This window comes from Astatotilapia calliptera, chromosome 12 (assembly GCF_900246225.1).
Source record: "Astatotilapia calliptera chromosome 12, fAstCal1.2, whole genome shotgun sequence".
In the NCBI taxonomy this organism is placed as follows: domain Eukaryota; kingdom Metazoa; phylum Chordata; class Actinopteri; order Cichliformes; family Cichlidae; genus Astatotilapia; species Astatotilapia calliptera.
In genome coordinates, this window is record NC_039313.1 from 8,358,847 (window position 1) to 8,381,862 (window position 23,016).

At 41.2% G+C, this 23,016-nt stretch overlaps 2 protein-coding genes across 5 annotated transcripts; both read left to right on the forward strand.

Annotated features, from left to right (window-relative positions):
• The first annotated feature begins 107 nt into the window (after positions 1–107).
• gtf2h2 (general transcription factor IIH, polypeptide 2) lies at positions 108–6,698 on the forward strand. 4 transcript variants are annotated; one of them, XM_026187144.1, is made up of 16 exons: positions 114–186; positions 323–393; positions 840–940; positions 1,026–1,103; positions 1,202–1,238; positions 1,687–1,773; positions 1,859–1,909; positions 2,502–2,556; positions 2,766–2,871; positions 2,951–3,041; positions 3,149–3,344; positions 4,111–4,174; positions 4,265–4,368; positions 4,462–4,564; positions 4,643–4,682; positions 6,091–6,698. In XM_026187144.1, the coding sequence occupies exons 3-16, from the start codon at positions 885–887 to the stop codon at positions 6,199–6,201; spliced, it is 1,179 nt and encodes a 392-aa protein (XP_026042929.1). In that variant the 5' UTR covers positions 114–186; positions 323–393; positions 840–884; the 3' UTR covers positions 6,202–6,698. The 4 variants fall into 4 exon arrangements, with proteins under 4 accessions (XP_026042927.1, XP_026042929.1, XP_026042930.1 ...); XM_026187145.1 differs by lacking the exon at positions 323–393 and adding an exon at positions 444–558; XM_026187142.1 differs by lacking the exon at positions 323–393 and having other exon boundaries at positions 108–186.
• Positions 6,699–8,606: 1,908 nt separating this feature from the next.
• dhfr (dihydrofolate reductase) lies at positions 8,607–22,022 on the forward strand. The gene is made up of 6 exons (XM_026187146.1): positions 8,607–8,808; positions 9,283–9,332; positions 18,576–18,681; positions 18,887–19,010; positions 19,254–19,369; positions 21,589–22,022. The coding sequence occupies exons 1-6, from the start codon at positions 8,717–8,719 to the stop codon at positions 21,668–21,670; spliced, it is 570 nt and encodes a 189-aa protein (XP_026042931.1). The 5' UTR covers positions 8,607–8,716; the 3' UTR covers positions 21,671–22,022.
• Positions 22,023–23,016: the final 994 nt, after the last annotated feature.

Genomic DNA, 23,016 nt, shown 5'->3' on the forward strand with positions numbered 1-23,016 from the left:
TATGATGTAAAATCACAAAGCTATTTGTTTGTATATGACACTGTGTAAACTTTCATTATAATGCCGCGGCCATCATGCTACGATAATAATAAATAGTATGTCACCGGATCCTTTCTCTTCTTTGCCCGTTTCCATCCGGAGGAAAAGTCTTGTTGCACAGCTTGCGTTACAGTATAGTCAGAGTTGGTGAGTGTTTATATTTATTGTTTAGTTAGTATAGTAAGTTATAATGTGTTTAAAATCATAGTCCTGTGTAACTGCATGATGTGAGTCCCGCATCATGCTTGTTGTTTGAACTGCATGAAAATCACTGATTTATCAGGACTTTTAGCTAGCTAGCTAGCAGGCGGAATAGAGTCGACGAGCTGGAGTAATTCGTTGGTGGTGGAAAGTGTAAGTTCATTTCAAAACCCGACTTCATCTGTCGCTTCTCTCACTGTAAGGTCAGCGAACCCAGTGTCAGCCTCACGCTGTCCTGGAAGAACATGGAGGGCTATGAGCTGTGGCTCAGCGGACTGCACTTACAACATCTGTTAGCTTGACTCTACTTACAGGCAGGTCTGTGGCGCTGATAACGACCCGTACGTAAAGGTGCTGTTTGGTCTGATAATGGGGTTTTTATTAACATGTTTTTATTTACCGCCAACTTCCTAGAAGGTAGCTAGTCACCGAGGTAATCTACAGTAATCGATAACTGCCACTGTGCTTCTAAGCAAGGCACATGGGTTAAATGCAGAATGAGCAATAACCGAAATGTGGCCATACGTCCTATCCTTAATGCAGCGTGTCATGAGTTATTGTGAGTCTGTAGTACCGAATGTGTGTACTTGGTTTGGCAGTGATTTGGCTGGGAGCGTCTGTTGAATTTCTGGCCGCCAAACACAATGGATGAAGAACCAGAGAGAGCCAAGCGCTGGGAAGGGGGCTATGAGAGGACATGGTGAGACTGCTCAGCCATGTGCATCTGCAGCTTGAGCTGTGTGTCGTCATTCCCTGGATTATTGTGGAATATGTTTCATCCTCAGGGAGGTGCTGAAGGAGGACGAGTCAGGCTCACTCAAAGCCACAGTGGAAGAGATTCTGTATCAGTCCAAACGGAAAAGGTGTGCGTGTTTGTGTCTGTCTGTCTGTCTATCCATCCCATGATGAAAATGCTTGTGTCTTCTCCTGCTCCTCATCTCATGCTTTCTTTGCTGCACAGGGTGATAGAGAGCCATGGGCAAGTGAGGCTTGGAATGGTGAGTTGTGCAGAGCCTTGTGTTTCCCACATGCGTAACACTTTTTGTGGTTTGTTATTGAAGTGGAGTGCTGTTTCAGCACTCTGAAATAAAGCATAGAAAATTTACACACAGTTAACTAATTATTCTAAATATGTGAGTAGTTGTGTGTATATCTGTATAATATCATGTGTTTGCAGAATGCTGCTGGATCTTTACTTTTCAGTTTAAAACCTTGAAGTGACTGTTTATGTGATTTGGTGCTCTATAAATAAACCTGAAATGAATGAGAAGTTTCCTGTCGTAGCACAAAGCCAAGGCCTCTGAGCTCTCATGTCAATATAGGATCTGCTGCACATTCTATATTTGTAGCCCAACATACCCGCTGGTTAATATTGTGCATAACATCTATTTTTTTGAAAAAATTGAAAAAGAAAGTTAAGATGTTAAAGGTTGTTTTGTACTTCAGATGCGTCACGTGTATGTGGTGATTGACTGTTCGCGTAGTATGGAAGACCAGGACTTAAAACCAAACCGCCTCACCTCTACTCTCAAGGTAAAGCAGAGCTGTCTCCCTGGACACCAGCACACAGTGTGATTGTCTGCTAACCATCTCATCTCATCTCTTCTTTCCTCCTCAGCTCATGGAAGTATTTGTTGATGAATATTTTGACCAAAATCCCATCAGCCAGGTATGCCATAAGTCATATTCTGCCCCTTGTCACTGTATACAAACACACACTGGTTTCATACTTTTAGTCAGATGCCCAATCCAGTTAGTTTCCTTTTGACTCTTAGCTCCTCCTAAACTACTGAATTCCTCATGCTCCCTCTAAGGCTGGGCTGCTCAGCTTATACGCCTGCTGATTGTGACAGACAAAAAAAAGTTTGATTTGCCAACCTGGAGCACAGACTTCATGCTACCACAAAGCAACACCTGATAATTTTATAAAAATGCACAAAGACAGTTGGGTGTCTTAGATTAGTGAGGGTGACAGACCCTGGTGGAAATGGCCCAACATGCAGTTCTAATGGAGAGACGTCCTGTCCGTGAAGGTTGACCGAGTTGTAAACATGCTTTCTAATCTGTATATGTCGGGTTTAACATATGAGTGTCCTGACATGCTTTCGAAGCCAGTCTTACGGGTCCACTGGAGGTGCCAGAGTTTCAGCATTGGCCCCAGGTTGCTGCTGGGTTACACTCGGCTGTGTGCGGATGTTCAGCAAACTTCCAGAGACTGAGTGACTGCTAGTAAGTGAGTTGTGCTGTGTTTTGTTTTGTAGGTTGGTATTATCACCACAAAGAACAAAAGGGCTGAGAAGCTGACTGATCTGGCAGGTATCTGTGATTTGGTCTCTTTGAACCAATGTTTTTTGATTTGCCACTAAACCTTTTTCTTTTTTTCTTTTTTTTAAATTAGCATCAGTGTGCCAGTGCCAGTGTTAGTTTTTTTGTTTTTTTTGTTTTTTTTGTTTTTTTTTAAACCTCACGTCATCTGTTCTGTAATGCAAATGTACTGTGTGTGTGTTGTTTCACGGCATCACCAGGAAATCCAAAGAAGCACATCACTGCTCTGAAAAAAGCTGTGGACACTGTTTGCGTAGGAGAGCCGTCCCTCTACAATTCCCTCAACCTGGCCATACAAACCCTCAAGTAGGTTTAGCAGAGTCATTGTTTTTGATTAGCTTCTGTAGTGAGACGTCATTGAGCTGCTGTCTGCCTCTGTGTGAAGGCACATGCCTGGACACACGAGCCGGGAGATCCTGATCATCCTCAGTAGTCTCACTACATGTGACCCAGCCAACATCTATGAGCTGATCAAGGTGAAGCCACTCTGTTTTTTGTGCTGAGAGTCATCAGTCCATTGATTATCTTATAGACAAGTTAGCTCAGGTCCAGAGACAGCTCTGTGCTCCATCTCCTCCGTCAGACCCTGAAGTCTCTGAAGGTGCGGGTGTCTGTCATCGGTCTGTCAGCAGAGGTCCGGGTATGTACAGTGCTGACGAGAGAGACAGGTGGCTCGTACCACGTGATCCTGGATGAGAGCCACTTCAAAGAGCTGCTGATGCTTCACATCAAACCACCTCCTGCCAGCTCCTCCTCTGAATGCTCTTTAATCCGCATGGGTGAGTATGCTGACGCTGTCTCCATCTCTTGGTATTCAGTCAGCTCCTCTCCCGTCACTTACCTACAGCTGCAGCAAAAGCCTTTGGAATTAGTAGGATTTCCTTGTGGATCAAAGTTATTAATAAAAACAATGGAACTAAACCAGTGACACTGGTGAACCCCAAGTAATCACTGGAAGTGTCACGTTCACCTTCTCATATACTTAAGCTCTTTGTGTACGTTGCATCCAATATTGAGGCCACCAGTAAAAGTAATGCACTTGTCCAACTGTCCAGGGTACAGTGTGGGTACATGCTGTCAGCAGGTCTAAACACAGAAGCTTTGTTCTGTTAAGCTTCAGTGCTTGCTGCTGCTCTGGTGATTCTTAAGTAGTGTTCTGCTTTGTTTTATTCCCTCACTGCATCAGCAAATCTGACTCACTTTCAGCTGCTAGACTTTGGAGATGTTTTCCTTCAAAATAAAGCAGTGGTTATTTCTGTGTCATCTGTAAACTGTTGATCTTATTATGTGCTGATGAACCTTTAGGTCTTTAGAATTGTGTTTGTATGCTTTTGTGGCTTTGTGTGTCTGTATAATGCTTCTTCTAAGCTCTTGTGAAAGTTGCTGTTCATGGTTAGATTAGTGTTGAAATCCTTCAGAGTTTCTGATAGCTATTTCTTGTGGTGACGTTTTGAAATGATTCCTTTGAAACAGAACCAAGATTTGGAGAAAAAAAGTAAGTCATTCTCACTGAATCCACTTGATGTGAACCTTGTGTTTGCTCAGGTTTTCCTCAGCATACCATTGCCTCTGTGACTGACCAGGATGCCAAGCCGTCGTTCAGCATGTCGTGAGTAGAAAGCAGTGCGATTAACCGCATGGCTAAGACTGCAGGTTAAAATGAATATTTGTTTTGACGCTCGTCTTTGTGTTTGTCCAGTCATCTGGACAGCAGCAGTGGTCCAGGTCTGTCTCTGGGAGGATATTTGTGTCCACAGTGCCACGCCACTTACACTGAGCTTCCCGTGGAGTGTAAAGTGTGTGGTATGTACTGTTCAGTTAAAGGATTAGATGGGAAAAAATTTTTTATTTTTGTTGTTGTGTGTTGACTGGCCTATGTGCTGTTTTATCTCCAAGGTTTGACTCTGGTGTCGGCCCCCCATCTCGCCAGATCCTTTCACCACCTCTTCCCCCTCCAAGCTTTTGTAGAGAGTCCAGTGGAGAACCTCCAAGGAGACAGGTAGCTGTGATCTACTCTCACATTGAGATGCAGATGGTGTTTCACTGCATGTCTTATACTGTTGTGGTTTGGTTTCAGGTTCTGTCAGGCATGTCAAGCAGAGCTGAAGGATAAAAGTGTAAGTGGCTGAATATCTGTGCAGCACAGCACAGTGTTATTCTTGTTGTGAAATGAACTTCCAGTTTTACTCATAAAAGCCAGTTTGCCTGTCACAGTCAACTGCCCTCAGTCTTTGCTGTGTAAATTGAGTCATTTGTCGAGGTTTACAAGTGATTTCTGCTCACGGGTATGCGAATAACAAGACACACTTTAATATTGGCTTTAATTCACAAAATGTTTCAGAAACATAACATCCAGCTTCTGTTTGGCTTGCTCTAAAGATCAGCATCTCTGTCGAAGACTGGGGGAAATGTGGTCTGTGACAAGCCAGTATAGTTACCCGTTCTTTTAAATTTGCCATGAGGTTCACCAGTTTTATATATTAACACACCTACAATCTCATACAGCAGGCATCTGCATATGAATATGCAGAATCTGCAAGATTTTTGCTTTTTCCTTATACAGTGGATAGCCATCATCTCACTCTTGCTGAAATTTGTCTGCATCCCAAACCATGACCACTCTACATGTCCTCCTAAGAACCAGGAGGACATGTAGAGTGTTTTTAGTCTATATCTTTTGACTTATTTGAGCTACCCTACTAAGTCCTGATGTGCTAAATAGAGGATATGCTGGGCTTTCCATAGATATCTCATGTGTTTGGGTGGAATCTTTTCACTCCAAAGAGCAAGGAAATCACACAACAAGTTCAACAGGAAGATTCCTTTTTTCCTCGGTTCTCAGGAGGATATAAGCCCAATTCCACAAAGCTGGGATGCTGTCAGATTTAAAAAAAGAAAAAAAAACATTGCAACAATCACAAACACATTTCATTCAGAAAAACACAAGATGTTTAAACAGAGGCAAATTGTTTCACAAAAGGTATTTGCTAATAAGGCGAGAGACAGACTTTCTCAGGAGTGAAGATGGATAGTTTCACCAACCTGCACAAAACTGCATCTTTGAAAATTTGAACAATTTTAATGTACCTCATTGTGAAATTGTCAAAACTGTGACTTGTGCCATCATCTTCAGTTCATAATAATAATTATATAAGTGTCTCCATGCTGCCCCTTTTGTATCAATATTATTGTTGTTATTATATGTATATTATTTAGTTTTTTTTTTAAAGATTAAATAATTATTTAAAGTATATGTAAATATAAATTTATACCCATCTGAGAATGAATGCAGATAGGATAAGTCAGCAGACTACTTGATTATTTACAGATTTAAGCAGCACACATTTCCACCCACATGTGCTGGCTGGCAGAGCTTAAGTTTTGGTGAAATCAGGGGCCCGCCTTCAATTGCTGTGACACTTTGTGCCCTGCTGGATTCATTTAGATTTTTTCTTGTAAAAACTGTATAATGTCTTTATCTGCCTTTTATTTATTTGCTCTGTCTGCATACCTGTGACATTCCAGATGTTCAGCTGTCCATCGTGTCACAGTGTGTTCTGTGTGGAGTGTGATCTCTTCATCCACGAGTCTCTGCACTGCTGTCCCTGCTGTATTTACTGTCAGACTGTTCCTTGAATCTCTACACAAGCTTTATTCACATCTGATAGGATGAAAATGAGGTCACGTGATTTTTTTTTTTCCAACAAGGATGATTCTTATGGAGCTTCTCACTGAACACTTGAGATCTGATGACTGGGAGTATGAGATGCTTTTAGTCCATAATTTGAGGTGGAGAGACTCCTGTAAATACAGCTGCTGAGCTGCTGCATTGGTTTCTGTCATCAGATTACCACATACATAAAGATTTCTGTCATCAAATATGTCAGATATCTTTGGTAAGCATTGTAAAAATATGTTTTTGTACTCTAGCTCTGGCTGTAGCATGATAGCTGAACACTTGTACTTCAAGCTAAATTTCAGCAGGTTTCGTTGAGTTTGAATTTTGGGGGTTCCACCCACTCGTCATTTGTAAGCGTTTTACATTTTACCCTCATACTTAGGACTGACTTTGACTTTGATGTACTTTAAGACGGCAGCTTTTTGACTAAATAAAAAAATGCAAATGTTTTCAGCAGAATTGTGTTATTTCACAAAGAAGACAAGCCGTATAGCTCTCCGAAAGAAGAAGCAGTCATCTTTCATCTCTCGTCAGTATCTTTTCATGTTCGGGTGGCTTGGACTTTATTATCCTTTGCAACTAACAGTATTCAGAAAATCCCAATTAAACTCTCAAACCTTCATCAACAGGCTCTTTTGGCATGGTCTTTGATCTATAAACATAACTTTTCTCCACAAAGATATTATATTTGGAACAACTGTAACATTCTATACAAGAATAAGTCACTATTCTTTGAAAACGAGTTTAATAAAGGGATTCTTCTTGTAAGTCAAGTATTCAGTAATGCAGGATTATTATATAATTACTCAAAAACAATACAGAACTCCTTTGGGTGTATACCCAAAGGAGTTCTGTATTGTTTTTGATGCCATACCATCTCAGCTATCCATGTTGTTTAGAAATACCACTGTCTCCCCACATCTGTTCATGTCTTACCCTGTTCTGAAAGAGTCTCCTTTAGGTCAGATTTGATTCTCCTCTTGTAAAGGTGTGAATGCCAAGATTGGGTCTCTTTTTCAAGAGTCACTTATCTCTGTTCCTCCATCCATTTAATTCTGGACTCATTTTGTCAGGACACTGACTGGAAAAAGGTTTGGTCTTTGTAACAAAAAATCCTCCTTACTAACAAAATGAGATTTAATTTAAGCTAATTCATAGATTTTACCCTGTTAAAAGCTTCCTTTAAAAATATAAGTGACATAGACACATTTTGCGCCTTTTGTAAGATTGTCCCAGAGACCTGCTCGCATTTACTTTTGGCTGTGTACCTTTACTCAGATTTTATGGAGAGATATCACTAGTTGCATCTCTTACAGCATCTTATCAAAATTTGTACCATGTTTTTATTGTATTCAAAACACGTTTTTATTTGGTTATACTGACTCTAGTGAGCTTTTTACCTCATGAATCTGATTTTACTCCTCGCCAAATACCGCATCCATAAATTCAATTCAATTTCAATTCAGTCTTTATTGACAGACTTTATTTCCATAGTTAAAAGGATGGCTCACTGTCGGATCTGTGTGTGCTAAAATTATACTGTTTCTAGAGCCGTCCAGTCGTTCTCTAAAAGTGAACTTTAAATTCCGTAAAAGTCCAAATACCCACAGCTACAAACATCTGACTGGCACTAGACCCTCTAGGTATCCTAAGAAGGATTCTCCTTGCATCATTATATGCAACATGCAGCTTCTGCATGCTACATTGTTTGTAAGATGACCACAAGCGGGCAGTATATGGCGGTGCGCTTTAAACCCACTTTAACTGGAAGTGAAGAAAAGCTGAATTTGCGTACAATAGTATTTTCCTGCACAGAGTTTACACCGTTGTCGCTATATATCATCATCATCATCACTTATTTGATCAGTAAGGGGGTAAAGGGGGTAGGAACCGTAGAAGTGTAAACTACTCCTTTTCGAGCACACACATTCTATAGACATAAATATATACATGAAAATTTGATGATTTTTAAGTTTTGTTTTGTTTTTCTTTTTTCTCTTGTTATTTCAGTTATATTTCCATGTTCGAAATAAAATTCTATTCTATTCTAATAATAAAGTGAAAGATGTATTTCACCATTAAATGTAAGTTCTCAAACAAGAAACCGTAATTCTCCCCTTTCAGGAAAGAATTAGATCTCTGACTACAATTTGTTCCTCTCACAACAAGAAAGCTTTAAAAACCAAAAATATTTGTAATATTTTTAATCTCTTTAATTATTCGGCGTCAAAGCATCTCTCGCTTTTGTCCCCCTTTTAACCTGTATTTCTATCCTATTTGTTTAATTATACATACTGTTCCACTGTATTATAATTTTGCACTACAATAATACATTGCGTTCTCCATGTATTATGCTTGCTGTTGTTAAAAAAGGTTTCTGTTGAAATAAAGTTGGAGAAAAAAAAGAGAAGCAATCGTCGTCATTTCCGGCGTTTCTGTGGCGGGAGTGTACAGTGTCAGTCCACGGTAACGATGGCCCGCGTTTTGAACGCCATTGTGGCCGTGTGCCCTGACCGGGGAATCGGCAACAAGGGAAACCTGCCATGGCACCCCATTAGGCTCAGGTCAGTCCCGCCGGCCGATGTTTCTGTATCTCTTATGTCGAGTATCTGTGTTTATATTGATTAATCGACAGGATTTCTGAAATGAACCGTTTTGTATGGCACTGTACATCGGCTGTGCTACATTTTTAATCACTGTACATATCTTCAGACAATCAATATGCTTTGGCTAGATCTCTGGTGAAGAAAACATTTTTAATATCTTATCTGGGTAATGGACGTGTACAAGTGACTTTGGCAAAACCTGACAGCAGCTTCTACACTGTGACAGAAATGTTGTTTCTGGCTCAAAGTGACTTAATATCATTCATGAGAAATAAGTCTGAGATGTGTTTGGCGGATTATAGGCCAACAATTCATTCACAACAGTTTAAATATGAGACATTTGTTGGTACAAGCTAAGTCTAACCTAAGGTCAAGCGAGCTGATGTAGCGACGTTAAAATGTACATCTGTAAACATACATGTTCTTTTACAGTAAGGAATTCGCACATTTCCGAAAGATGACAGCAACTCCGTCAGTGAAAGGTAACTCATCTCCACCTTGTCTTTGCTTAGTCACAGGTCAAAGTTCTCTGAGTGACCTAACTTAAACATGAACATAAAGCAACAAGTGTGCTGCTTGTATCGAAGGGCCAGGGTTGAATAGAATAGAATAATTCTTTAATTGTCCCACAAGGGGAAATTTGGGCTACGTCCACACGTACCCGGGTATTTTTGAAAACGGAAAATCTCCGTTTTCAAAAATACCCGGGTACGTGTGGACGTAACCTTGGTTGTAACAGCAGCAAGAAAAACACATATACAAACAATGCTGCTTGGCTACAAACTTTCCTGATACCAACTTACAGTGTCCTATCTCTTTAAGACTGCACCTTACTCCACCCTTACCCTGTCCCTCCCTCTTCTTGAGGTAGGCCTACATGTCTACCACAGCTATTTCAATCTTCTTCTTTTTTCTTTGCAAAATTCACCAAGATTCGTCCTTCTGGATTTCTCTGCTTAACATCAAATCAAATCACTTTTATTGTCACATCACATGTGCAGGTACATTGGTACAGCACATGTGAGTGAAATTCTTGTGTGCGAGCTTCACAAGCAACAGAGTTGTGCAAAATACAAGAATGTAAACAAGCAAAATACAAGAATGGCTACATCTGAAACTAATAAATATATGTACAATATATAATAGTATATGCATTTCTGGATGTGTATACTAAATATTTTTCTACGTGTGTGTGTGTGTGTGTGTGTGTGTGTGTGTGTGTGTGTGTGTGTGTACACATATTTTACAAATTAAATAGAGTAAACAATGAATAGAATATATAAAATAAATAAAATAAAATATACAGAGTGAGACATGTGCAAAACAGTGGCATTACTGTACAGTATGGAGTGCATAATGTTAAAGTTCCAGTAGTGAAGCTGAGGTGTCTATGAAGTGTTCAGCAGTCTGATGGCCTGATGGAAAAAGCTGTCTCTCAGTCTGCTGGTACGGGACCGGATGCTGCAGAACCTCCTTCCTGATGGAAGTAGTCTGAACAGTTTATGGCTGGGGTGACTGGAGTCCTTGATGATCCTCCCCGCTTTCCTCAGGCAGCGCTTCCTGTAGATGTCTTGGAGGGAGGGAAGCTCACCTCCAATTATCCGTTCAGAGCACCGCACTACTCGCTGGAGAGCTTTGCAGTTGTAGGCGGTGCTGTTGCCATACCAGGTGGTGATGCATCCAGTGAGGATGCTCTCAATGGCACAGTGATAGAAGGTCCTGAGGATGCGGGGGCTCATGCCGAATCTTTTCAGTCTCCTGAGAAAGAAGAGGCGCTGCTGCGCCTTCTTCACTGTTTTGTTTGTGTGTACTGACCACGTAAGATCCTCAGCCAGGTGTACGCCAAGGAACCGGAAGCTGCTCACTCTCTCCACAGCAGCGCCGCTGATGGTGATGGGGGTGTGTACTTCTCTGCACCTCCGGAAGTCCACTATCAACTCCTTTGTCTTTGCGACGTTGAGGGTGAGATGGTTGTCTTGACACCAGTGGGTCAGGGCGCTGACCTCCTCCCTGTAAGCTGTCTCATCACTGTTGGTGATAAGACCCACCACTGTAGTGTCGTCCGCAAACTTCACAATGATGTTGGAGTTGTTAGTGGCTGTGCAGTCGTAGGTGTAGAGTGAGTACAGGAGAGGGCTCAGTACACACCCCTGTGGAGCACCAGTGTTCAGTGTGATGGGGGATGAGGTGATGCTGCCCAGTCTGACCACTTGGCGTATGTCAGACAGGAAGCTAAGGATCCAGCTGCAGAGGGAGCTGCTCAGTCCTAGATCCTGCAGTTTCCTGTCCAGCTTCGAGGGAACGATGGTGTTGAATGCTGAGCTGTAATCTACAAACAGCATTCTCACATACGTGTCTCTCTTCTCCAGGTGTGACAGGGCAGTGTGTAGTGTCAGGGCTATGGCATCATCAGTGGACCTGTTGTGGCGGTATGCGAACTGTAGAGGGTCCAGTGAGTCGGGTAGTGCAGAGCAGATGAAGTCCCTGACCAGCTTCTCGAAGCATTTGCTTACGATGGGGGTCAGGGCTACAGGTCGCCAGTCGTTCAATGAGGAGATGGTGGAGGATTTGGGTACAGGGACGATGGTGGCCATTTTGAAGCAGGCTGGGACTACAGACAGAGAGAGGGAAAGGTTGAAGATGTGCGTGAACACTCCAGCCAGGTGAGCCGCGCATGACTTGAGGACGCGGCCGGGAATCCCGTCCGGACCAGTAGCTTTGCGTGCGTTCACCTTCCTGAAGCACCTCCGCACATCCTCCTCAGACACAGTGTGCGCACTGACGTCATCCGCGGTGCGCACACTGTCCGGTCTCATGGTGTTCGCTGTGTCGAATCTAGCATAGAATACGTTTAGATCCTCACACAGAGAGGCCGTGGTCTGCGGTGTGCTGGTTTTCCCTCTAAAGTCTGTGATCGTGTTTAGTCCCTGCCACATACTCCGAGGGTTGTCAAACTGTTGCTCCACCCTGTCCCTGTACTCACGTTTGGCTGCTTTGATCGTCTTCCGGAGTTGGTAATGTGCGTGTTTGTAGTCCGATGTGTTCGCGGAGGCAAAGGCGGTGCTCCGTGCCGCGCGAACATCTCCGTTAATCCAGGGTTTTTGATTTGGGAAGGATTTAACTGTTCTGGATGGGACGACATCTTCCACGCATTTCCTGATAAATCCGCAGACTGAGTCTGTGTATTCATCAATGTCCCTAGCAGCCACGTGAAACATTTCCCAGTCCGCGTGATCAAAACAGTCCCGCAGCGCAGACTCCGATCATACTAATCCAACACCTACTAGTTACCTGTTATTTTACCTACATGTTGGTGAAAGAACACGACTTGGTGTTGGTGCTGTCTATGGTAGAGTATCACTCCCTGCTCCTGTTACTATGAATGATGGTGTTTTTGTATAACTTATCTGTTACAATGGCCTATAATTTTAATAAAAAGCTCACACACGCCAAAGCACATAATTCGATTCACCCACTAATTATATTCGCAGTATTCATTCAGTGTGTCTTTCTGGATTTGCTAGCTTAGTTTAGCTCGTAGCCAGATCTCTAGCAACATGGCCTCTCCACCCGTCCCTCCTGCACTTTCCTGCTCAGTGTGTCAGAAGTTTAGTTACTCCTCTGCCTCCTTTAGTAATAATGATACTTGTACCTGTAGTCAGTGCGACCGAAGCCACCCTCATGTGTTGAGGAGCAAACTCTGGTTGTTGGCAATACTGTTTTGAAACGTAAAAATAATAAACGTGATAACCTCAAATTACAGAAAAAAACCCATCTAGATAGTGACTATAAAAACGATTGACCAAGTTACAGATATTGCAGCTCATTTATTTAACTTTTTCTTTGGTGTGTGGGGAGACATACATGGTGTGCCCATCAAAAGTCCCACGGCTGTCTGCATGAATTATGAGCAGGGCTGAGATTTCGGCTCCCACATACCGATGGACAATTAATAACTGACTTATGAAATTAATCGTGGGACAGATATAATTGTGTCAAACAAAAATGGGCCAGATGTGACCCGCGAGCCATACATTTGACACTCCTGTTCTGGATCTTGTATCTGGCACATATGGCATAGAAACTGAACACTTAAGAGTATTTCCTGACTGTTTTCCTACTTTTGTCTAATCCTTTCCTAATAACATTTAAATTAATGGATTACACAGCACATCAGAGTAAAATAATCTATGGGATAATCGATAATTACTTGATTACTAAAATAGCTGATAGCTGCAGCCCTACAGCTACCTGAATGCTACTCTGTTTTTGTTGTCACAAATTTTTATTGAGAATTCCTTAATCATGAATATGCATATTGTCATGACCATTGATCAAAAACTGATCAATGACCTTGAGTACCATTCACAGAGAGTTGGGGAATGGGTGCAATCATAGCATTGTAAGATGTTGAAAGTAAGATTTACCATCTTACTTTCAACATCTTACAATGCTTTGATTGCACCTCATGGTTTATTTCACTCACTGCTCAATGACGAAGTTTACGTCACTGGGATCCAAGCAGATTTGTGGAAAGTGTGACATTCCTTTTTTTTTTTTTTTCTTTGCAACATCCACATAAACTAAACAACATGGTAAATAATGTAATGTGTTTTACACTATCATTGTGAAACTACATATTTTGGAGAGTAGTATATATCGAAAAGTAATTCACTGTGTATCATAACACACTCCAATTCAACAGATGTAGCTCAGGATTTTAGCACAGATTTACCTCTGTCCAGACCCATCATAATTATGTCATTATGTCAAACCCATACTTTGGGTTTTGTGAAAAAACAGAAGCTTGTCAGAAGTTGGTTGTTATTATTATTAATTATTAATGGCCCGCTTGTATGTGGGAGCTGAATCTTCAGCCCTGCTGAGAATCTATGCAGGTAGGGGTGGGACTTTATTTTGATGGGGCACACTATGTGGCCAGTCACATGAAAAGACAGACTGGGACCATACCATCATAACAATTCTTGATTTAACAGGGAGCATATGAAGGGAAGCCAATATAGGAGAAATATGTTCTCTCTTTTTTAGTCCCTGTCAATAAAGTGCTTTGAGTGCTCAGAAGAGTAGAAAAGTGCTATATATGAACCAGTCCATTTACCATTTACTCTTGCTGTAGCATTTTGGATTAACTGAAGACTTCTCCAGGAGTTTTTAAGACATCCTGATAATAATAAAATACAGTAGTCCAGCCTAGAAGTAATAAATGCATGAACTAGTTTTTCAGCATCACTCCGAGACAGGATATTTCTAATTTTAGGGATTTTGTGCAAATGGAAAAAAGCAGTCGTATATATGTTTAGTATGTGTGTTTGAAGGACATATACTGGTCAAAAAAATGGTTCCTCACAGTGTTACTGGATGTTGAGATAATGACATCCAGAGTAAGAATCTGGTGAGATACCATATTTTGAAGATTTTCAGGGCCGAGTACAATGACCTCAGTTATATCTGAATTTAGAAGTAGAAAATTAGAAAGCATCCAAGTCTTTGTCTTTAAGACATTCCTGTAGTTTAACTAATTGGTGTTGCTTCATGGATAGATAAAGTTGGGTGTCATCTGCATAGCAGTGAAAATGTATCCAATCCCTTCTGAAGATACTGCCAAAGAGAAGCATGTATAATGTAAATAGAATTGGTCCTAGCACGGAACCCTATGGAACTCCATAGTTAACCTGTGTGTGAAGAGGACTCTCCATTTACATGAACAAATTGAACTCTTTTAGATAGATATGATACAAACCACTGTTGGACAGTACCTGTAATACGTGTACTGCATGCTTTAATAGGATATTATGGTCAGGGTTTTGGGTGGATAATGGGAGGAGAGAAGCTGCAGAGAGGCATGTAAGATATCTCTGCTTCCTCCTCCCAACTCCGGATAATCACATTTTGGGGTGGTTTAATAAATTTGGCCAGATTTCTAGAAATGAGAGCTGCTCCATCCAAAGTGGGATGGATGCCATCTCTCTTAACAAGTCCAGGTTGGCTCCAGAAAGTTTCCCAATTATCTATAAAGTAGGGGTGCAACAATACACAAAATTCACGGTTCGGTTCGGTTCGATACTTTGGTGTCACGGTTCGATATTTTTTCGATACAAAAAAATGTTCATGCCTTTTTAATTTGTCATTTATTAAACTTATAAATATATATTTTAACTCAAAAGTACAGTTTTTAAATTTAATGTTGCTGAAACAAAAGTAATTAAAAAAAAAATATATATCTCAGGGCTCTCAAAATTTCAAAATCTCTGGTAGCCCTTCGGGCATTTTTTGGTAGCCCAAAATAAATGTAAGTAGCCCGAATAAAAAGAGAGAGCAATTTTGTGATTGATGTTTTGTTTCCTTTACAATATTATACATTAAAGTATAATATTGTAAAGGAAACAAAACATCAGTCAAAAAATTGTTGAAAAACAAATTACAACATTGTATAAAAATTACAATCATCAACTCAAATACTTGGTTCTAATTGAACAGAAATTTCTATGAACTTGTAAGAACTGTGTAGGACATGGAATCAGTCTGTGTCAGATCCTGAATTTGAAATTTCCACTGAAGTCACGGGTAAGAGGCAAGTGGAACCAAGATCTAGGCCATTTGCTTTTTGAAGTTTGCAAAGACTGCTAAATTTTGCCAGTGGTAGTTCACTCTTTGCAACATAGTACGCTGTTCTAAACAGATTTTTCAGGTTTATTTTTAGTATGTTATTTGCAATTGGTGTTTGTTCTGGGAAAGATATTGCAGACTGAGCAATAATGCATTTCTTGCATTTCTCATGGGTTCTAATGGGGGGCCTTTCTTAAAATGACTGGTCCCAGTAACAAAGGCGCTTGTCGACTCAGGAATCGAGAGAAAACCAACAACACACTCGGCAGAACATTATGTTATTTACACGGGTGCACATAAGTGGTCCGCATGTGCGCATTCGCTGTCAAAATAAAAGACGCGCACCAGATAAGAAATTGCAACGCGCGTTTGTGTCCATATAAAAGGCACTGTTTTTGTCCGCTAGAGTGGGATTTTCACGGCACATTCTGCACCACATCTCTGTGCGTTCATCATTTGTTTGAAGCCAGCTCACCTCCTGCAACCACTTTTCCGAGAATACGTGCTGTTTTTATGGTTCGGACTCCTTCTGACATTTTGGAGGTGGAGGAACACCAAAGTAATTGCTTAAAGGATTTTGTTTCTTCGACATCTTTAAGAGTTCTAAACAAATGTCTGTCCTCCTCCAGAAAATCTTATGTATGCAAACACGCGTTTTGTTTTTTTTTTGTTTGTTTTTTTGGACAGCGAATGCGCACCTGCGGACCACTTATGTGCAGCCCCGGTTATTTAGCTTGTCGTATTGCAGCCACAGAAATTCTTTTGTCCATGAAACCATAAAGCTGCACTTTCTTTTTGCCTTATAGTCTGATTTGTCATAACTTTTCCGTTTTGTGGTAAGCTTTTCTTTGGCTGTCACTTCTTTACCCTGACCTGTCTTATTTGGCTCAGCAGAACTAAAATATATATCCTGCTGCTTTTACACACGCACTCACATAACGCTCAGCGATTCTCTGCGCGATCAACCTCTCACATGTTTAAGCTGCGGGAGATTTCACTTGTCATGTTTGCATAGTAAGCGAACGATTGATAAGACGATGTCAGAGGAATTGGTGCGCAAATTATCATCACTCACCAATCAGTACTGTCGCTCTCTATACACAGTTTGCGCGATTGCAAAGTGAAAGCAAAAAACAAGCGCAAATTCAAACGCGATTTCAATATAATAATAATAATAATAATAATAATGGATACTTTATTGATCCCCATGGGGAAATTACTTGTTTTTCTCTGCATTTGACCCATTCACTCAGTGAAGCAGTGGGCAGCCCACTAAGCAGGCGCCCGGGGAGCAGTGTGTAGGGACGGTACCTTGCTCAGGGGTACCTCAGGGTAGCCGTTAAGTGGATTCGAACCGCCGACCTTCCGATCATGGGGCGACCACTTTACCTACTGAGCTATCCCTGCCCCCCAATATGTCACATATTGACATTGGCTCACCGATGCCAATGACATAATTACCCAGCTACATTTCCGAAAGAATGCAAAAGCATTGACATATATTTTTCCTTCAATAGCCCGACGGGCAGGGCAGAGATAGATTTTGGTAGCCCGACTGGAAAAATCGCTAGCCCCAGGACGTCGGGCTAGCGATTTTGCGAGCCCTGTATCTGATTGAGGAATCACTCATCTTTGGAAAAGGGTTTATTACAGAGAAATGGCTCTTTCCAAAATAAAAGCAATACTATCCGCTTCTTCTGGGCTATATTCTCAGCAGCATATTGTAGCGGGTCAGGGCTGTTCGGGGTTCTGTTTGTACAGTTATGTTTTGTTTATGTTGCCATAGTGACGGGTGACGCCCTCTCGCTGCAACGGTGTGTCCTTCCGGGGTCAGAGGGTGCCCTGTGTGTTGTTGTTGTTGCTGTGCGGTTGCCGCGCTGAGCAGTTAGCTAGCGGCAGTGTTCTTCTGCAGATGTCAATAAATGGCTGTGCTCCCTGGCTAGCTCACGGGAAGCAAGACCAAACGACACCTCCGTCTCCTCCTTGTCTGAGCTCGCCACAATATTAAACATATCAGGTCCCCATAAGGAGAATCATGTGCTAACGGCTGTCTAAATGACTCTGGTAAAGTTTGTAGCATGCATGCTTGTTGTTTTTGTCTGCTTCCACTTGATTTTGCACTAGGATGATGTCGGCGTAAATGTGCAGTCATATTCGTTGTGCTGTCAGCGTTAATCTCGTTGAAATGACGTTAACGCCACAACACGGCAAATCTCCGTTAATGAGCTACCGCGGATCGCCCCGTGCGTGGGGCTAGACGGCCAACATGTTAACGAGCTAACTGCGCTAACACACTAGTTCCCACCCATGTAATTGAGCATTGCGTGGCACATCCAATATACTGTTTTACTTTTGTCCATGACGCGCTTACCTTCAGGGTCATACGTCACATGAAAACCAAAATAATTCCAAACGCCAGATCTGAATGAGGGTGGGGGAGGTTCAATTTGCCATGTTGCAAGGAGCGCTTAACTTCTGTCTCGCTAGCTTGCCCTGCGCTCTTCCTTCTGACAATGCTGTCTGTGTTGAACGCTCAGTGGATCTGCGCTCGACAGTGCAGCCTAGGCGGAGTAGTCGAACGCAGATTCACTGAGCGCTCAAAATAAATTACAAATTTTGTATTGTTCGATACATATGCGTACCGAACCGAAACACTGTATCGAACGGTTCAATATCGATACGAGTATCATTGCACCCCTACTATAAAGCCCACATCATTTTTTTGGACACCACTCAGACAGCCAGCAATTTAAGGAGAACATGCAGCTAAACATGTCACTCCTGATTGAGGAGAGGACCGGAGAAAAAAGACAAAACAAAAGACTGGGTGGTCAGCTACCAGGACTTTTTCTGTAATTTTACACATTTATTTCTTACAATTTAAGTCTGAAGAGTTCTGACAAATTTCAGTTACATATTTAACTTAATTACACAGACACAAAGTGGAGTTTCACTTGTTCGTCCCACTTAAGATCAAAATGGGCGGTATGTGGCCTGTGACATAAAAGGAGTTTGACACTCCATGCACTGGAGATTGCACGCTAAAACATGTGATAATAATAATTGATTAAATGAATTCAAAACCTGTCTTTGTGCAGGCAAGCAGAATGTAGTGATCATGGGCAAGAAGACGTGGTACTCCATCCCAGAGAAGAACAGACCTCTGAGCAACAGAGTCAACATTGTCCTCAGCAGGAAGTGCAAGTATTTGTCACACACAGTGCCATTTCACGGTGTCACGTTTTATCATAATGCCCAGTGTGCAGTGCATTGACTTCCTGCGTGTCTGTGTGAGTGTGTGTGTGTGTGTGTGTGGGGGGGGGATATTTTATTACTCAGTGCAGAGTTTTGCTACACAAAGTATTGCCCTGTTCTAACTGACATGCTGTAACTGGTCATTCTGGTCCAGAGTGCCCCCTGCAGGAGCACACTACTTGGCGTCAGACTTCAGCTCAGCCCTCAGGCTAATCGAAACAGAACTGGCTGATCAGGCCGATCAGGTCTGGGTTATAGGGGGCAGTTCTCTCTACAAGGTATGTTTGTATTCACTTCCACTTTTTTTTAGAGTCAGAAATTAGTCATTTTGAATTAACCAAAAAAGAGTAGGCCAGGCTAACTGATTACATATTAATAGTCAGCTGGACTCTAAATAGTTACTCCAAAGTGGTTTTTACTGTCACACTGGTGACTGCTACTATTGATGGTTATATAGTGAAGCACTTCAAGAGAAGCTGCAACTACACACCTTTCTCTTTAATTATGTTTTGATCATCCAGGAGATGATGGGGAGCACGGGAATGAGAAGACTGTTTGTCACTCAAATTCTGAAGCAGTTTCAGTGCGACACATTCTTACCTGAGATCAGTCTGGACAAATATCGTCTGCTGCCAGAGTAAGACCATCACACATGCTTGGCACTAGTTTATGCATATTTGTCACACATTTCAAATCATTAAACAGAACTAAAATACCCCTGAGTCACACTAATTGTCGGGAATCCTCGAAGAACAGGCCGAGGAGTTTCCCTGATGCTTAGCTTTGTCCACCCTAGCTGGAAAATCCAGAAAACTGTTTTATTTCTTATTTATCGTCCACCAGGCCCTTACTCGAAGAAGTTGTACCATTAATTAATGCTTCAATTAATATTAATATGATCAACTTATCTCTATTAATTGGCTACGTACCACAGGCTGTCGAGCTGGCAGTAGCAATCACCTGACCCATCTGTCAGCTAATTATAGGCCATTTTCCAACCTTTGTTTTTTCTCAAAGGTTCTTGAAAGAGTAGTTGTCAAACAGTCAGTCAGGTTTCAGAGCTCATCACAGCACAGAAACAGCTTTAGTGAAGGGAAAATGATCTTCTTATGGCCTCTGTCAGTTTACTTGTCTCTGTGCTTATCCTTATATTTTATTACAGTGGTTAGAGCAGGGGTGGGCAATTCAAGGCCTCGAGGGCCGGTGTCCTGCAGGTTTTAAATCTCACCTTGGGTCAACACACCTGAATCAACCGATTCGTTCGTTACCAGCCCTCTGGAGAACTTCAGGACATGTTGAGGAGCTAATGTAGCCATTTAAATCAGCTGTGTTGGATCAAGGACACATCTAAAACCTGCAGGGACACTGGCCCTCGAGGCCTGGAGTTGCCCACCCCTGGGTTAGAGCATGCTGATAGGTAAGGTGATGCACTGCAGTTGTTTGAAACATATCTATCTAACAGTCTCCAGTTTGTTTGTTTGTATTGAGAGTCCTCTTCACACACTTAATTACTTGTGTGTAAAGAGGATAATTTTGGGAGTTCTACTGGATTCTGTGCTAGGACCAATTCTGTTTACACTATGCTTATGCACTATCATTAAAAGGCATAGCAAACGTTTTCACTTCTATGCAGATGATATCCAACTTTTTCAATCCATAAAGCCAGATAACACACACCAATTAATTAAACTTCAGTGATGTCTTAAAGAAATAAAGACATGGATGATCTCTAATTTACTCCTTCTAAAATCAGATAAAACTAAGGTTATTGAACTCGGCCCTGAAAATCTTTGAAATATAGTACTGAATGGGAAGTAGAGACTTCAGCTTCCAGGCCCCTCTTCTGTGGAACCAGGTCTCATTTTGAATATTTTTGCATATAGATTGGATCAGGTGACCCTGAATCCTCCTTTAGTTACGCTGCAATAGGTCTAGGCTGCTGGGGGATTCCCATGATGGACAGAGTGTTTCCCTTTCACTCACTATGTGTTTATACACCACTCTGCATTTAATGATTAGTTATTATTAATCTCTGGCTCTCTTCCACAGTGTGTCGTTGTCCTGTCTTCCTCCCCTCACCCCCAACAGGTCGCAACAGATGGCTGCCCCTCCCTGAGCCTGGTTCTGCCAGAGGTTTCTTCCTGTTAAAAAGGAGTTTTTCCTTCCCACTCTTGCTAAAGTGTTTGCTCAAATGGGGTCATCTGATTGTTTTCTCTATTTTCTTTGTATTATTGTAGGGTCTTTACCTTATAATATAAAGCTTGAGGTAACTGTTGCTTGGAGTTGGCACTACCATGAGCCACTGATATTTGGAAGTTTTACTGTAGTCCACCAGAATCCCATTTGTCCCATTGTGGGCCAGTGCATGAAATTCTTGTATCTTTGCAAGTTCTATAATGGAGCCGTGTGACTATTTTTGTCCATGCAAGTGTCGAGAGGGAGTATCTGACACTACACAAAAAATAATAATGCAGTGCAGTGCATCATCGCAGTACAATTTTTTTTATATGGAAAATAATTTGTTTTGATCCTCTACATTTTGTATAGGGTCACATCAGCCGTGGCAGTTCATCATGGAAAAACAACTAATCAACACATTTCAACTTTATAGTCAAAATACTATTTCAAGAATTATCTCAAAATTTGTACCTCCTTCTCAAAATGATCAATAGCTCTAATACTCCTTGGTACACACATAACAAAGTAAGGAAAATGTTGAAGGTTGATTATATAATAAAGTGTTATGTGAATGATGTTGAAATTGGGTATTTGAATGTGAAATAATGCACTTGCCTCTAAACTTTATTTGTAGATGAATCAAGATGCATTAAAGGTTAAAGATCATTTCTCCTACAGGTTTCCAGATGTACCACATGAGCTGCAGGAGGAGAATGGGATTCAGTACCGATTTGAAGTCTATGAGAGCATCCAGGAATGATGAGGCAACGCAGAAATCAAAAAAGTTGATGTGATTTGTAAATGATCACCATTATGTAAATGCTGGACTTATTGTTTGGAACAGACGGCGGAAAACAAAAACAAACCTGTGTTAAGTAGTACTGGAATTGACCCACCACACTTCACAGGTGTGATGGAAGTGATGCTGGGACTAGATCTAGTTTGATTTGAGTTTGTTCAGTTTTGTTTTCTTCAAGTAATGAATGATCTTAGAAAAGGAAGAGGTATGTAAAGGTGTAGTCTCTGATCTCTTTTCTCATATAAATGTGTCACAGCAAAGTAAACAAAATAAAGTGCAACTGTGGCTTCTGGAAAGTCACTTGTTTAATTTATTTATTATTTTGTCCTCTTTCCTTTTGCAATCAGAATTTTGATCTGAATGCACAGTGGTGACGAACACATTTTGCTTTTGCAAGAACAATTGTCAATTTTAAACAACACCTTATACATTTTTGATTACCATTTGGGGGATACAGAGATTTTGTTACCCAAGTAGCTTTTTATAGATTGTGTTGACTGGGATTAAATTTTTCCTGTACGATGGATTTCAGTTGCTGATATTCAAGGAATTTACTGTTGCTAATTCTATAGTTATTCAAATGAAATACATTTGAAATCTTGTATAAGATGTTCTAGATTTTTTTTTTTATCCCTTTCACCAAGCTGAATGCCAAGCGTGAACAACAAATTGATTCACTGATCTACATCATCAGTTTTATTTTATATTACCTTTTTGACAAAAGCTACAAAATGGATGGCTACAACAGCTAAGTTTGCTTCTTAAGCACTATATGTTCACTAATAAGGGTAGGATAAAGCTGTCATTGGAAAAAAGATGTTGATAGCTACCATAGAAAATTAGTTAGAGAAGCTTTGAGATGCATGTTTTGGAGACCTAGAGTACTTTTGCCCCTTTTCTCATAGATTTACATACAATCAAAAGTGTCTCTGAAATCACAGGAGTCACCCTCTGCTGGCTATTAAAAGAATGTTGGTTCAAGGATTGTTAACTTGGTAAACTTTTATTAGAGTGTTAAATGGCTGCAAAGTAAAGTCTACAAGGTTTCCCACTCTGACAGCTTTCAGCTGATACAAACGACCAGGCAATCGACCTCCAGTACCTGCTGGGACAAAACTGCCCCCACCCCTCTATTCAAGGCATTTCATGAATAAAAGGGAGAGAAAATTGAGTAGTGTAGAGTAAGGGTTCCCCATAGAGGGCCTTCTTTACCTGTACAAATGCCAGCTGGTACTGCTCCATTCACTGGACAAGATCCTTGGCACCTTTTGGTCAGGTCTGACCACAAACCAGTGGTAGTAACTGGC

Bases quoted from the DNA above. Each gene is read 5' to 3' on its own strand.
- gtf2h2 (XM_026187142.1), top strand. From the start codon at position 885: ATGGATGAAGAACCAGAGAGAGCCAAGCGCTGGGAAGGGGGCTATGAG. The intron at 1,239-1,686 runs GTGAGTTGTGCA...TTTGTACTTCAG, and splicing joins GGCAAGTGAGGCTTGGAATG to ATGCGTCACGTGTATGTGGT. The intron at 4,565-4,642 runs GTAGCTGTGATC...GTTTGGTTTCAG, and splicing joins GAGAACCTCCAAGGAGACAG to GTTCTGTCAGGCATGTCAAG.
- dhfr (XM_026187146.1), top strand. From the start codon at position 8,717: ATGGCCCGCGTTTTGAACGCCATTGTGGCCGTGTGCCCTGACCGGGGA. The intron at 18,682-18,886 runs GTATTTGTCACA...ATTCTGGTCCAG, and splicing joins GTCCTCAGCAGGAAGTGCAA to AGTGCCCCCTGCAGGAGCAC. The intron at 19,370-21,588 runs GTAAGACCATCA...TTTCTCCTACAG, and splicing joins AAATATCGTCTGCTGCCAGA to GTTTCCAGATGTACCACATG.